The 13,904-nt window shown below is 43.4% G+C and overlaps 1 protein-coding gene across 1 annotated transcript in view; it reads right to left on the bottom strand.

Annotated features, from left to right (window-relative positions):
• The window catches only part of MTHFD1L (methylenetetrahydrofolate dehydrogenase (NADP+ dependent) 1-like), a 327,067-nt gene that overhangs the window by 107,531 nt on the left and 205,632 nt on the right, over window positions 1-13,904 (bottom strand). Inside the window, exons 24-25 of the mRNA XM_019527514.1 lie at window positions 3,366-3,473; window positions 791-943 (exon numbers count right to left, since the gene is read on the bottom strand). Of these exons, the coding sequence (XP_019383059.1) occupies window positions 791-943; window positions 3,366-3,473 (261 nt within the window). The remainder of the gene's footprint in view (window positions 1-790; window positions 944-3,365; window positions 3,474-13,904) is intronic.

Consider the following 13,904-nt stretch of genomic DNA (forward strand, 5'->3'; position numbering starts at 1 on the left):
GGGGCCCCCAGCGACCAGAGCTATGGGACCAGGGCTGTGGGATTATGGCCCACAGCCCCCTTCCCCTGCCCACCAGCAACGTCCAAGCCCCAGCTCCTGCCCGTGGGAGGTGGTGGCTGCTCCAGCCAGAGTGGAACATGAAGCCCAGCTTCTTCTGCCCTCCTCCCCTGTGGGCAGCACAGCCGGAGCGGAGCCCATTGGTGGGGTGAAGAGTAGGGAAGATGCAGGTTGTCTGCTTTTTTCTCCTTTAAAGGAGAAAATCTGTGATTGTTTTTGCAACCCCATTTTTAATCGTTGTGACCCCAAATGGGGTCATGACTCCAGAGTTGGGCACTGCTGCTCTATTGGAAGACCGATGAAAAACCCTTTTCATGTTAATTTTCAAGCCTATTCATCCAAATTCAGCAGGTTCTATATATAAAGCTAGAGCAAGTTGGCAAAACTCATTTTCAGTGGCAATTAGGTTCCTAACTCCCTTAGTTTTACTTGAAGGTGCCAGATAATCATACACTAGTATGTAGCTACCTTTATAAATTACATGTTCAAATTCATTTGAAGTGTACATGTCTTATTACATTAACTCGATTCTTTTTGTCCTACTAAGTTTGGAGCCAAAAGGCACAGAAGACCAAAAATTATTTTTGAAACATGAACTTTGACAACTTATATGAAATAACAAATGAAAACTCAGCTGGCTATACAAGTACTGTTGCTTTCAATAAGTAAAAGTACTCCCCAAGACAGTGTGTTAAAGAAAGGAGAGAAATTTCTGGTCTGATATGTCACTCACCATTCCTACCAATGGGTAAATAAATCCAGCTCCAATGCTGGCCCGCACGTCACTGATGGGCAGAACGAAGCCAGTTGGAACGCCTTTCCTTTCAGGCTGGTGGGAGAGGGACAGGTGAGTTTTTGCCATACAGACTGGCAGATTTCCAAATCCCTGACAGAAGAAAGAAATGTTACTAAGGTTATGATGCTACCTAGTCTACAATAAAGAAAACAATAATCAACTCCACTTAATTATGTTACCAATATCTTCCATAAACTGAGAATGTCCCAATAGTGTTAAAGAATTTTAGGAAGGTTAGAAGTTAACAACTAATAAATGCAGAGAACATTTTAGTCTACATTGACCTTATGCTTAGTCTACTTGAAGTTACATTTTTATTTTTTAAGAATAACTACTGCAATTGAGCTCTAACCACAGCAAGAACAGAGGCTCTTTTAGGGCAAGGGTCTCAAAGATATGGCCCACAGAGTCCTATCCTTCAGCCTGCAGTACTGCCTCTGGTTCATGGACCAATGTGTTGCATGCAGCATGCACTGACCCTGGCCCTATCCACTGCATGTGGACTCTGCTTGGCATGGGCTCTACATGGCATGGGGTCTGGAGCCAGTGCATGCTGCATGCAGTATGTGGGGCTAGTCTGGGGAGTGAGCCACATCCAGCATGTGACCCAGAATGGCAAGCCCAGCCATGCTGGCCTGGGGCTGCATGTGGCACATGGGGCTGGTCTGGTGCACACTGCATGTGGTACCTGCACTAGACTGGCCCTGTGGACTGGATCTGGTATGTAGGGCTGGTCTATGGGCCCAAATCAACTTGCAGATTGGCTTTGCACCCTTCATACTCTGTTCTAGGATAATAACTTTCTCCATCTCTCCTGCTGGAATTGTTTTACTCTGTAGAAAACTAAAGATTTACTGGACCAGAGAAAAAGTAAGCAAGAGTAATTATGACTCTGTAGCCTAGTGGTTTGGGGACCCACCTAGGAAAGGAGAGACTGTGTTTTGGGCTCTATTTCAAAGATCGTTCATTTGATTCCATGGCGTTTTCCATACATCACTGAAAAGTAGACCCCAGTATCTACTTTCTCTCTTTTCCTCCATTTCTGAATGAAAGCAGTAACTCTGGGTGCTGTTCTTTGTTCAGAGCCCACAGCTGTAGGTATGCTATCACTGCACTGACTAGATCAGGCCCCTCAGGGGACATAGGCAGGGGAACAGTCAAATGTAAGCATGAGAGAGTACCAACAAGATGCTTAGCTTTAAACAAGACTGGCACAGTTTGGGACATATGTAGAAGTAGAGATTTTATTAGAGAACTTTACCAGTAAAAACCTAGGAACCTACAAACTCTCAGTTGCCTAAAAAATTAAGCGATGCCTTTGAAGATATTGCTCATGGGCTTCAAACAGAGCTAATAATTATAGAAGCTTGTTTCCATATAGATATTCAAGGCCATTATTAAAAGGTTTGCTTTTTAAAGATGTCTGAACTTCTACATCTAGTTCTTGTTATGAGTATACAACTACAGCATCCATCTCTTCTAGGGTTTAACCAAATTAATCAGCAGAGACACTATACAATTCAAATTAGCAGGCAAATATAGCTGATGTGGTGATCGCTCCAGAAAGTCTACTCATTGTCCTCTGACTCAAAAATTTTCTAGAGACACTGATGTAAACAATACTGAAGGAGAAGAAACAACCACCAAAAAAATAACAAGTCATACTAACCAGACAGCTCATAGCAAATAGTGCGAATGAAGGGGAAATCTGCACATTTAGTTGGGCACATGATTTCCTGTTTTTATATGCACCAATACTCACGGGGAGGGGTTGCAAATATAAACAATCATTTGTATGTAAAAACTAGGCAAATACAAACCACAGTGGAAACTATTCAGTGAGATGGTGCCTTTTCAAGCACCAATATACACATTTGCACAGCACTGTTCTGCAAGTGCCCTGAGCAGAACTTGAATATTTCTGTGAACACACCATTACTTCCTTTTTAGAAAATTTGGCTCTATTTTTAGATTTGGTCACCTTAGCTTTCGAACTGATTAAGAGCTCCTTAGTGATCAGTACGACAATTAAGTAAAGGTACACAAACATATAACACCCATGTGTATTCAGGAGATTTAAAGAGATACTTATAAAAAAGACTGAAAAGCCTTGGTACAAGCAGCACTGATGACATGCAATCTAGCAGTAACAAATGTCTTAATAACAAATGGGAAGACAGAAGAAATAATCATGTGAAAAACAGCTGATTCATGTGTTGTGATTCAGACACCAGCTTGGAAAATCATAATCAAATGCACATGCATAAGATATCTGTCACGGAGAAGCTAAATTTATTACATTCTCTCAAATATTAAGCAATATCAGGCCAAGACTTGGCTAACTCTTCAGCACCATCCACCCTGTGGAGATATTTGCATTGTTGCAAAGCACATCTGAAATACTAAGTGCTGATTTGGTAATATTTTACACCCTTTATGCACACAGTTTTCAGAGTTGTAAGGTGCAAGGCCATGGTCAACCATATCCAACGTGTTCAGCATGTCTTTTTACCTGTTGGCTGTAACGATCGATTTGTGTTTGTGCTGTAGGAGACAACTCTATATCCTGTGCTCCATAGACCTTCTGGGCAATGATCCTTATTTTTTCAACAATAGGAAGCTGTGGAATAAAGAAAGGTAACAAAATATTTATACACATAACAGAGTTAACTACATCCCATGTGCTGAGCTTTTGTCTTTGTGGTTAGATTTATTCCCAAGTTTATAGAGGTTTCTTCTCTGGAACAGAAGCAGGTGTGGGGCTCTGAAGGTGATAGGTGTACTATACAGGAGATGGGGTTTTGGGAACAACTGGTGGATTCACGAAGGGCAAGTCATGCCTGACTGCCTTCTATACCAAAATGACTGGCTCTATGGATGCAGGGAGAGCAGTGGACATGATATACCTTGACTTTAGCAAGGTTTTTGATACGGTCTCCCACAACATCCTTGCAAGCAAGCTAAGGAAGCATGGGTTGGATGAATGGACTATAAGGCGGACAGAAAACTGATTGGATCATCAGGCTTAACGGGTAGTAGTAATCTATAGCTCCATGTCTAGCTGGCAGCAGGTATCAAGTGGAGTATCCCAGGGGTCAGTTCTGGGCTGGTTTTGTTCAATATCTTCATCAGTGACCTGGAAGATGGGATGGAGTACACTCTCAGCAAGTTTGCAAATGACACCAAGCTGGAAAAGTAGTAGGTATGCTGGGGGGTAGGGAAAGGATTCAGAGACCTAGACAAATTGGAGGATTGGGCCAGAAGAAATCTCGTGAGGTTCAATAAGGACAAGAGCAAAGTCCTGCACTTAGGATAGATCAATCCTATGCAGCACTACGGCTTGGGGACTTACTGGGTAAGTAGCATGTCTGCAGAAAAGGACCTGGGGCTTACAGTGGACAGTAAGCTGAATATGAGCTAACAGTGTGCTCTTGTTGCCAAGAAGGCTAACAGCATACTGGGCTTCATTAGTAGGAGTGTTTCCAGGAGATAGAGGGAAGTGACTCTTCTCATCTATTCAGCACTGGTGAGGTCACATCTGGACTACTGTGTCCAGTTTTGGGCCCTCACTACAGAAAGGATACAAACAAACTGAAGAGAGTCCAGTGGAGGGCAACAAAAATGGTTACTGGGCTTCTTTAGTTTGGAGAAGAGAAGACTGAGAAGGGATTTAATATCAGCCTTCAATTACCTGAAGGATGACTGAAAAAAGGATGGAGCTAGTGGTGGCAGATGACAGAACAAGTAGCAATGGTTTCAAGTTGCAGCAAGGGCAGTTTATGTTAGAAACCAGGGAAAACTCCTACAAGGAGGGTAGTAAAACACTAGAACAGGTTACTAAGAAAGGTTGTGGAATCTCCATCCACGGAGGTTTTTAAGACCTGGCTAGATAAAGTCTTGGTTAAGATGATCTAGTCTGGAATGATCCTGCTTTAAGTAGGAGGCTGGACTAGATGACCTCCCTTCCAACCCTAATTTTCTATGATTCTATGATTTGTACATTTCAAAAAACAGGGGGCAGTAGCCAATAACAGGGCCCAGACTGAATGGCCAAGAGATGCATCAAGTTATACACCTTCTGCCAGGATGGTCACAGTAACATCATCTGCCTTTTTGCAGATAAAATCAAAACATGAAATGGATTAACATGCACAGCAAAGTTAATATTTGCTTTTTATTTTCAGTTCTATAAGGAGGGAGGAAATTCTTGATCTTAAGAATATTAAGAATCAGTAATCTTAGGACAGAAGTCAAAAAGTTCCAGTGGTAACAGTGATAACTACACACTTACGTTTGATATCACAATTAAGGTGAATTGCAATTAAAGTTATAGGGTACCAAACTGGCAGCAGGGAGAGGAGGGGTAATAAATGCCTGCTTGCTGATCAGAGCGGAAGGCCCTTTATGGCAGGCCCCCTCTCTTTTCACTGACTAAAATTCTTCCTCGTTCCCACCTCCCTCAATTTTTCTGGGTAGCAAGTAGGCTGTAAAGCACAAGGGGAACCTTAGATGAAAGGCATTATAGGAGTACAGAGATGTCTAAATCAGTGCTGTTCAACTTGCAGCCACCTGCTTGTTACTCTTCTCATTGCTCCTGATGCTATACACATACAAGTGCCCACACACTGGCATCAGCTGCCCACTATGACAGAATCAGGGCCCCATACACAAATCCCTGCTCCCCCACAGGATGGCAGGTGTGTAAGCGGGCATGGAGGGTGTGCAGAGGAGAAAGGGGAGTGGCAGTGCAGCATCACAGGGCAATGAATCATCCTGGCACAGTTCTGGTTAGCGGTACAACAGTACTATACCATGATCAGCAGGTGAGAGCCAGGATCTCTGGAGAAGTGCCAATAAGCAGTTTTGTTTCAAGAAATATTTTTTCCAAATAGAAACCAGAAGGCAGCAGCAGGCGCTGGCCCAGCCCAGCCTGAGCACTGCTGGGCTGGCAAAACTACAGCAGTGTGGAAGGGTAAAGAGGGAGGGGGAGGCCCTCAGTGTGTGGCCCCCAGCTGCTTAGGAATTGGACAGCCCAGGAATTGGAATGGTCTAGATTATAGTTTAAAACTGTAATATTTAATCATATAAGTATCCAATTTTAAAAGTCTGAGCATAGGGAACACATGACTGGAATGGACTGCGAGGATCGCTCTGTCCAGTCCCCCACTATCACTGACAACATTTTGTAATTGTTGTGTCTGTTCATAAACTGACTAAGCTCCATCTCATAACTACTTAGGGTTTTTTCCTCTATTACTTTTATGGGAAAACAGTTTCAGAATCTCGCTGCTCCAATGGGTAGAAACCTTTTCCCAACTTTAATGTATTATTCCTGGCCAATTTATAACCATTTGTTCTTGCGCCAACATTATCCATTAGCTTAAATAGTTCTTTTTGTTTGCTGGCTCTTACTCTCCTGATGTATTTCTAGGCAGCAATCTTGCTCTCTCTCAACCTTTGTTTCATCAAACTAAATAAGCCAGCCACTTTCACATTTATAAGATGGGACAGTAGTTCTCAACCTTTTAAGACTAAAGGCACCCCTTGTTAAACTCAAGGCAGCCCTCAAAAATGCCAGCTTTTAGCTTTCACTCATTTTTGGACTATAGTAAAATAATAAAGCAATTCTTTTGTTGCAGAAAGCTCAGACCACAACAGGTCTGAATGATTTTGACACTGTGGTTTCCTGTTTGAAAACCCTAGGTTTATCTTGTGAATCATGTAGGTGTTTTCACACCTAACAGTGCTAATACTGATCTAATACTGATCCTTGAAAGGATCTTATGGCACCTTGGTTCAGAATCACTGAGCCAGATTCTCCGTTCCCTTGATCATCTTAGCCTCCCTTCTCTGTACGTATTCAAGTGCAAATTAATCTTTCTAAAAAATGAATGACCAGAAGTGTACGTAGTAGTTCATGCAAAGTCACATAAATGCTTTGTACTCTAGGTCTTTCACCTCATCTCCCTACTCTCCTACAAATAAGCATATTAGCAAGTGGGGAAGGTATATTATTTATTATTACTATTACCATTATTATTATTAGAGGCCTGACAATCACACACTTTAAGACTAACAATATTACTGGACTCCCAGCAAATGAAGGAATTAGTCCATGAATACTAGCACTCTAAGCGTGGATGCAGTCATTTCTTTATGAGTTCTACAGCCAGTTACATGTTTTATAGCATTTCTTTAATAATACTCCGACTCAAACCCTCATGTTCAGTCAGTATATCTTTGTGGAGTAAAACTGATCATTTTTACTGTTCAGATTATTTTTATTTGTTTTTTCTTTTGAAAAAGAAAGCAGACTGATTTCATATACATAAGACTTCCAGTATCAGAGGCATACACAACAAACACAAAAAGCTAGCTTGCCACCCACTAGAACAGACTGAACCACAATACAGTCCAGTTGCTAAGTCTCGCCTCAAACCCTTTCTGCACAAAAGAATGTTAAGACGAATGAAAACCATGCTGCTAGACACCTTTTAAACATGCTGACTACATGGTTACTGCAATTTAATTGGATGAAATGATGTCACATTCTTGACTTCAGGCTTTTTAACAGATTCCAGCCATGGCAATAAAATCTAATGAAGGCTGGAGATAATGCATCATAAACATCCTGGATGTAATTCCTGGCAACACTAAAACGAGGGGAATACTTCAGCTGGTACAGATAGCCATCAAGAGACTAAGCCTCTCCCATGACCATTATTATGATACTTTCATGTCAGTTGCAGCTGTAAATACAGGGGGAAAAATGAAAAACATCTCTGTTAACTTGCCTTTTGGGTGCCGTCTGGATGCCGCCAAGTATTAAAAGCCACAGTGAAAGAAAACGTTCCACAGTCTACTGTCAATAAGCCTATCGGCAGAACAGAGAGCTTCCTGTTGCCTCTGTGTCTGGTTTTTCTTTTTAAAAAAAAATAAAAAATAAGCAGCAGAATGTGCAGAAAACTCAATACTTTATTCAAGGCAGAGCTGCTCATATAAATTCAAGCCGTATTTGTTTCAAAATATTGCCAACTACATTTCAAGAAATATACCACTTGAAAACAAATTACGTTTTAAAAAACTCCAGTAAGTATCTTTATAATTTTCAAAACACAAGGCTGTGTCCTGTGAGGTTCTGGCTACCATCAACTTCGATTGCTTTTATGAGAGTGGATGGCGACCTGCTCCTCCCAAGAGGTGCTAAATAGCTTACAAAACTAAGTTCAACCCAGTCAGTGGAATTGTATACCTGTAGATTGCTTTACCAGAATTTGGAATACTCCTCAAGCTCCTACTTTAAACTAGGTTTGGGCAAGGATACTGCCTCCATTTTTAAAATGTTGGCTTATGGAAAAACATCAAAGGGTAAATGTATACAGAGAGCAAGCTGGATGTTCACACAAATGATTTTCAAGACAAGAAGCAGAGATAACGTGTGTGGTACTGCAGACATATTTAGCACTATTTTTAGAATGGCTCAGAACTAAGTCATACCAAACTGGATCAGCACAAGATAAGCATGATGTTGCCTGGAAGCACGGGAGCTTTCAGCTCTGTGCAAACTTACAAATGTTGTTATAGTTTGAGAGGTGTGGAATGGAACACACTGAACCAGGTTCAGAATTTACCCTTTTCCCAGTATGGATGAGAAACTAATTAACTAGCTTCTAAAAGGCAGCTGAAGATTTAAAACTAAAATATCACTATTTAAAACTATTACAGAGTTCTGTGCTCAAAATTTCTGTTTGGTTCAGAAACCAAGATGAACCACTAAGCAATTCGGATTTAATATAATTCCAAGAAATATTTTTCCAAATAGAAACCACAAGGAACAGTACATGAAGGATAAAACTCAATTAAAATTTAAACAACAAAAGATACTATTCATCAAAAACAAGGATCTAGTAATTGGAGTCAGCTTTTATGTATCTGCTCAATCCATAAGCTGGATGTTTACATAAAATGTACGAACAATTTACAATGCTTATATTTTTGTTTAAAAGGATGCGTCATACTGCCAGTTTCTCAACAAGATTATCAGTTATCAAATGCTTTGCTCCTGCAATCCTATAAACCTATTAGGGTCATTTAGTGACATCTCCTATCACTTGACCACTTACAGAAACAAAGGACTCTCAAAACAGTTATTTAACAAAAATATTGAAGTTTCTTATTTCTTGTTTATACTTAAAATGATTCCACAAAATCCATGAGATCAAATTGCTTCTGAAGAGAGAGGATTACTCAGAAGAATCTGTATGGGTGGAAATTGCAAAACTGCAAAATTATGTGTATACACTATCAGCCACCAAATTAGGGGAAGGATATTGAATACACAATGTTAAAAAAAGGGGGGAAACAACCAAGTCTAATAAAACAAGAATAATATGCCCCATTTAACTGTCCCTTTAATCAGTGATATGGTAATTCATTAGGAGTGGAGTGCTTTTAGCACTTTACAGGATAAGACGCCAAGAATTTTATATGATGTTAATAGGAGCTGACTATTAACATTATTAATGATGGGCACAGCAATTCACCTTCACAGATTCAGTTGCAAAGAGTATATAGCTCATACTCTTTGACTCAAACCATTAAAGTATACAAATACTTACCTTAATTCACACAGAGACTAAGGTGTGTGCTGAATCAGGATCACAGAGGAACTAGTTAACTCAAAACGCATTAAAAAGTCTCACTAGTTGCCTTTTTGCATTCTTGGACATCAAAAAGATTTTAAAATCTTAACTTTAGTGGTTGTATCCTATTCTACCTATCAGGCTTTTGAGTGTCATGCAAGTATTTGTGTGTCTAAATGTGATTCTACTGCATTAGTACAAAAGCTGGATGGGTCTCCTCCTCAATACTCTTCGTGATTTAGTCTTAAGTCTAACACGAAGGCACATTCCAAAGTCAATACCTGAATAGCTTTGCAGGAATTTGAGTAGGGTGAAATAGGATTGGACTTGGACACGAAAGCTGGGGTGAGCAAAATATGGCCCATGGGCTGGATCTGGCCCATGGGACCCAAATATTAATTTTTTAAATCTTTTTAATCTGCCCATGGCTGCCTGTCAAAGATGACAAGGAGCCAGCGGCAGCAGGACCCAGGGAGAGATGGTAGCAGGACCCAGTGGCAGCAGCAGCAAGGCCTGCCTGCTTCCTGCCCCCTGTCCTCCCAACTGCAGCCCCCAGCTGGAAGCTTCTGGCTAACAGATGCTTCTGGCCTGGCAATCCTTGGGCTGTTACCTTGCTTTCCCTCTGTCCAAGAGTGAAAAATCAGATAAGAACAAGTGGAGGAAGAATCGCTGGCTGCTGCTGTGCCATGTGGTCCTGGCCATGCATCCGGGAACCACACACTGCCAGAGGGATGGACAGGGAGGAGCAGTTACAGCAGGTGGGGAAGGAAGGTAAGTGGCAGGGGAAAGGCAGCCGTGTCAGGCATGGAGGGGAGGGGAGGGGGGTGGAGAGAGGGAAGCAAGTGGCAGTGGGCAGGAGCATACGGTCCCAGGGGTCAGGGCTGGTGGCAGCAGGAGCCAGCTGGGAATCGCAAGGGCTGGGCTGGCTCCTGTTGTGTTCTGTGGTCTCGGCGTTCCAGCTGGAAACTGCGCACTGCCAGGAGGTGCCCGGCTGGCTTTATGCCGGGACCACAGAACGCAGCAGAAGCCAGCTTGGCCTCCATGGTTCCCGCTGCTGTCTCTATCGCAGGAGCCACATGCCTGCAGCTCCCACACTGGAGCCAGCTCCGTTCCCTGCCCCATGCTGCCCAGGTCCATGGACTCTGCTGGGAGTGAATGGAGCCCTGCCTCCTGCTTTCCTGCAGAGCCCAGCATGGGGCTTCTCCTAGTGTGGGTGTTGGAGCTGCAGCTGCATGGCATGGCATGGCGCCCCGAGATAGAGGCAGCTGAGCAGGCTGTGCTTCTTGACACCTGTGTGCAGCACTGGCTGGAGCCATGTCCTGCTGGGTGCCACTGCCTGCACCAAGCACGAGCTCCCTGAACACTCCCACGTGCTGCCAGCAGCAGGGCTGTGCACCAAGTGGAGGAGTGTAGGTGGGAACTCCCCTCACCCCCCTACCCTCCCTTATACCTCACAAACCTCATATACCCATGCTATGCCCCACAACCCTTTCACATATGTACATACCCCAGCATACCCTATGCTGCCCCCACACAGCCACACCCCCGCACCATACACACTCACCCACTACACACCCTCCCTCCACATAAAAGAATAAGACTTTTTTTGAGATATTATGCAATCCCTTTTATATACAATATACAAACACAAATCATGACAAATATTTTCTGTAATAAAATTAAAATGTTTTAGTAGGTGTTTGACTTCTAGTGTACGATTTTTTTCTGGTTCTAAAATGGCAAACTCTGCTCCTAAAAGGAGTATTTATGGGGGGCAAGGGGAGGGACTTCTGGTGGCAAAGGTCAGGGGTTAGGGGGTGGGACTTCTGGTCCCAATATGGCAACCAAGGGGTGAGGCAACTGTCAAGGGGCGGGGCTACTCATGTGGCCCTCGAAAGCAACCAAAACTCATTAGGTGGCCCTCCAGGCAAAATAATCGCCCACCCCTGCACTAATATCAAGATTCTTTCCCACCTGGTCCAGATTTTATCCTACCTAGTAAGTGTCTAAGGCAGTGGTTCTCAAACATGTTAGACCTGAGGCACCCCATGCCAGCTCTTAGTTTTACTCCTTTGTTGACTATGGAAGAAAAATACTAGAGCAATTTTTCTATTGCAAAAAATTCACAGTTTGATATAACTTTGGGTTAACCCTGTGAATCATGCTTTTGCACCTAACTGTGCTAACATTGTATGAGACCCCACAACACCTCTGAAAGGATTTCAAGGCACCCCATGGTGCTGTGGCACCCTGGTTGGGAATCAATGGCCTAAAAGGTACTTAAGTATAGCAAATGTATTCTATTCGACACTGCACAAGTTCCTTATAAACCATTAATACAAATGTTAGTGGCAGTAATCCTTCTCCTCCTTTCCTTTTGTCTTTATAACTTACTCTCAAGGTTAAGATAAGGGCACATTACAGAAAGCAGACACGCTACCGATTTTTCAAGGGCTTAGCCACCCAATTTGAAAACTGTACCTAATCTATAGTCTTGCACTGAACCTGTTACCTAAATCAGTATTTTATTCATAACATTTTATAAAATATAAAACCCCAAAAATGGTCCATCTAAATTAATAGGATGGGGGTTTATTTGGTGTGTGTACTATAAATGTATTATAAACTGTAACAATATGCAAAAAATATCACTTTAGATGAAACTTTAGGTTGTGAAAAAAATATCATGAAACAGTCACTGTAAATTTCTATTGAACATGACATGAAGTGCTCTAAGGTCACATTACATGAATACTTGCTGGTACCTCAGTAGTTTTGATGTTACGCTGAAAAACAACAGGTCCTCACAACTTTACTAAAAAGCATGTACATTGCTGAAAACTGACACATCCAGAGACACCAAAATGATATGCTCCTTCTCATACAAACATAGAATGCAGAAACAAGTTAATGTAGGAAGTGTCAAACATAGCAGGATTAACCCCTTAGCTGAGGGCCCCCTGCCCCAGCCTCTTGACAGCTGCAGCTAGTAGCTGCAGCCTGGGACTGCCTGGCCAGGCTTTGGGCCGCTACAGGAACTGGGGGTAGGCAGGGAGCCCCTCTGCCGCGTGGACCCAGTTGGGCTCCCCACAAGACCAGACCCAGCAATTTGGGGGGGCCAGCGCATCATGGGGGCTCCATTTCCCCACCCCACACCTGGCAGTGCATAAAGGAAACAAAGCCTTTTCTGTCTCCTCTCTGTGATAGCATGGGGGTTGGGGTAGGGGTGGGCCAGTGCATGCCTGGAGGAACCAAGCACCAGCCAAGGCTAGCCTGCTACCCAGGGAGGGGGCCCTGGTGTGCCAGGGGAATTACAGACTTACCTTGACTTGGAATGGATGTGGTACAGAAATTCAATAAAGCGCTTTAATCTAAAGTGCTTTAGTGTGATACAACATCCGTCTAGGGTTAACTTAGAGAAGGATCAGGCATTTTTAAAATGCTTTACGTGCTGTGAACTTCTGTTCTATTACAGCTGTAAAATACTTTCTGTGTACTTAATGCACGATAAGTGTAACGTATCTAACCTTTAAGGGTGGGATTTTCTAAAGATCTTAGAATTAGCCTGACTTCCAATGACTTCAATGGGGCCAGACTTAGATTAATACTGAGAAGTGCTCCTAGCCAGGTCATGAGGCACTACAGGGATTTTGGTGCGGGGCTCAAGGGTCTGGGGGCACAGGTGGTGTTTTCTTCGATCCTCTCAGTCTCGGGCTATGGGCTGAGGAGGGAGAGGAGGATCCAGGTAGTCAACCAAGGACTGTGGTGCTGGTGTCATCGGGAAGTCTTTGGCTTCCATGACAACAGTCTGCTCTTTGGAGAGAGAGGCAGCGAGATGTTGGGAAGGGACGGCCTCCATCTCTCTCCGTCGGGGAGGAGGCTCTTCTCAGCTAGACTGGCTGACCTGCTCCACCAGGGTTTAAACTAAGGCCGTGGGGGGTGGGGGGACTACTGCCACTGCTGGCCCACTGAGTGGCCCTTGCGAAGCCAGCAGGCCAAGACACATAAGGGATCCCACCCCAGCCCCCGAACAAAATGTAGGCAAGGCAAGGGCCCCTAAGGGGACACTTGCGTGTCTATACACAAATGCCAGGAGCCTGGGGAATAAACAGGAGGAACTTGTTCTCCTGCTAAATGCAAATAACTACGATGTCATTGGGATAGATTGGACATCCGCAAAAACTACTTCACGGTTAGGGCGGCTGGGAGCTGGAACCAACTTCCAGGGGAAGTGGTGCTGGCCCCTACCCTGGGGGTCTTTGAGAAGAGGCTGGATGCCTACCTGGCTGGACTCGTTTGAGTCCCATTTCTCTTTTTGGGGTTTTTTGTTGTTCTCCCGCCCTGGCGGGGGGTCGGGCTAGAAGATCTACTAGGTCCCTTCCGACCCTTAATCTATGAATCTATGAATC

This window comes from Gavialis gangeticus, unplaced genomic scaffold (assembly GCF_001723915.1).
Source record: "Gavialis gangeticus isolate Ggan-Ray unplaced genomic scaffold, GavGan_comp1, whole genome shotgun sequence".
Classification (NCBI taxonomy): domain Eukaryota; kingdom Metazoa; phylum Chordata; order Crocodylia; family Gavialidae; genus Gavialis; species Gavialis gangeticus.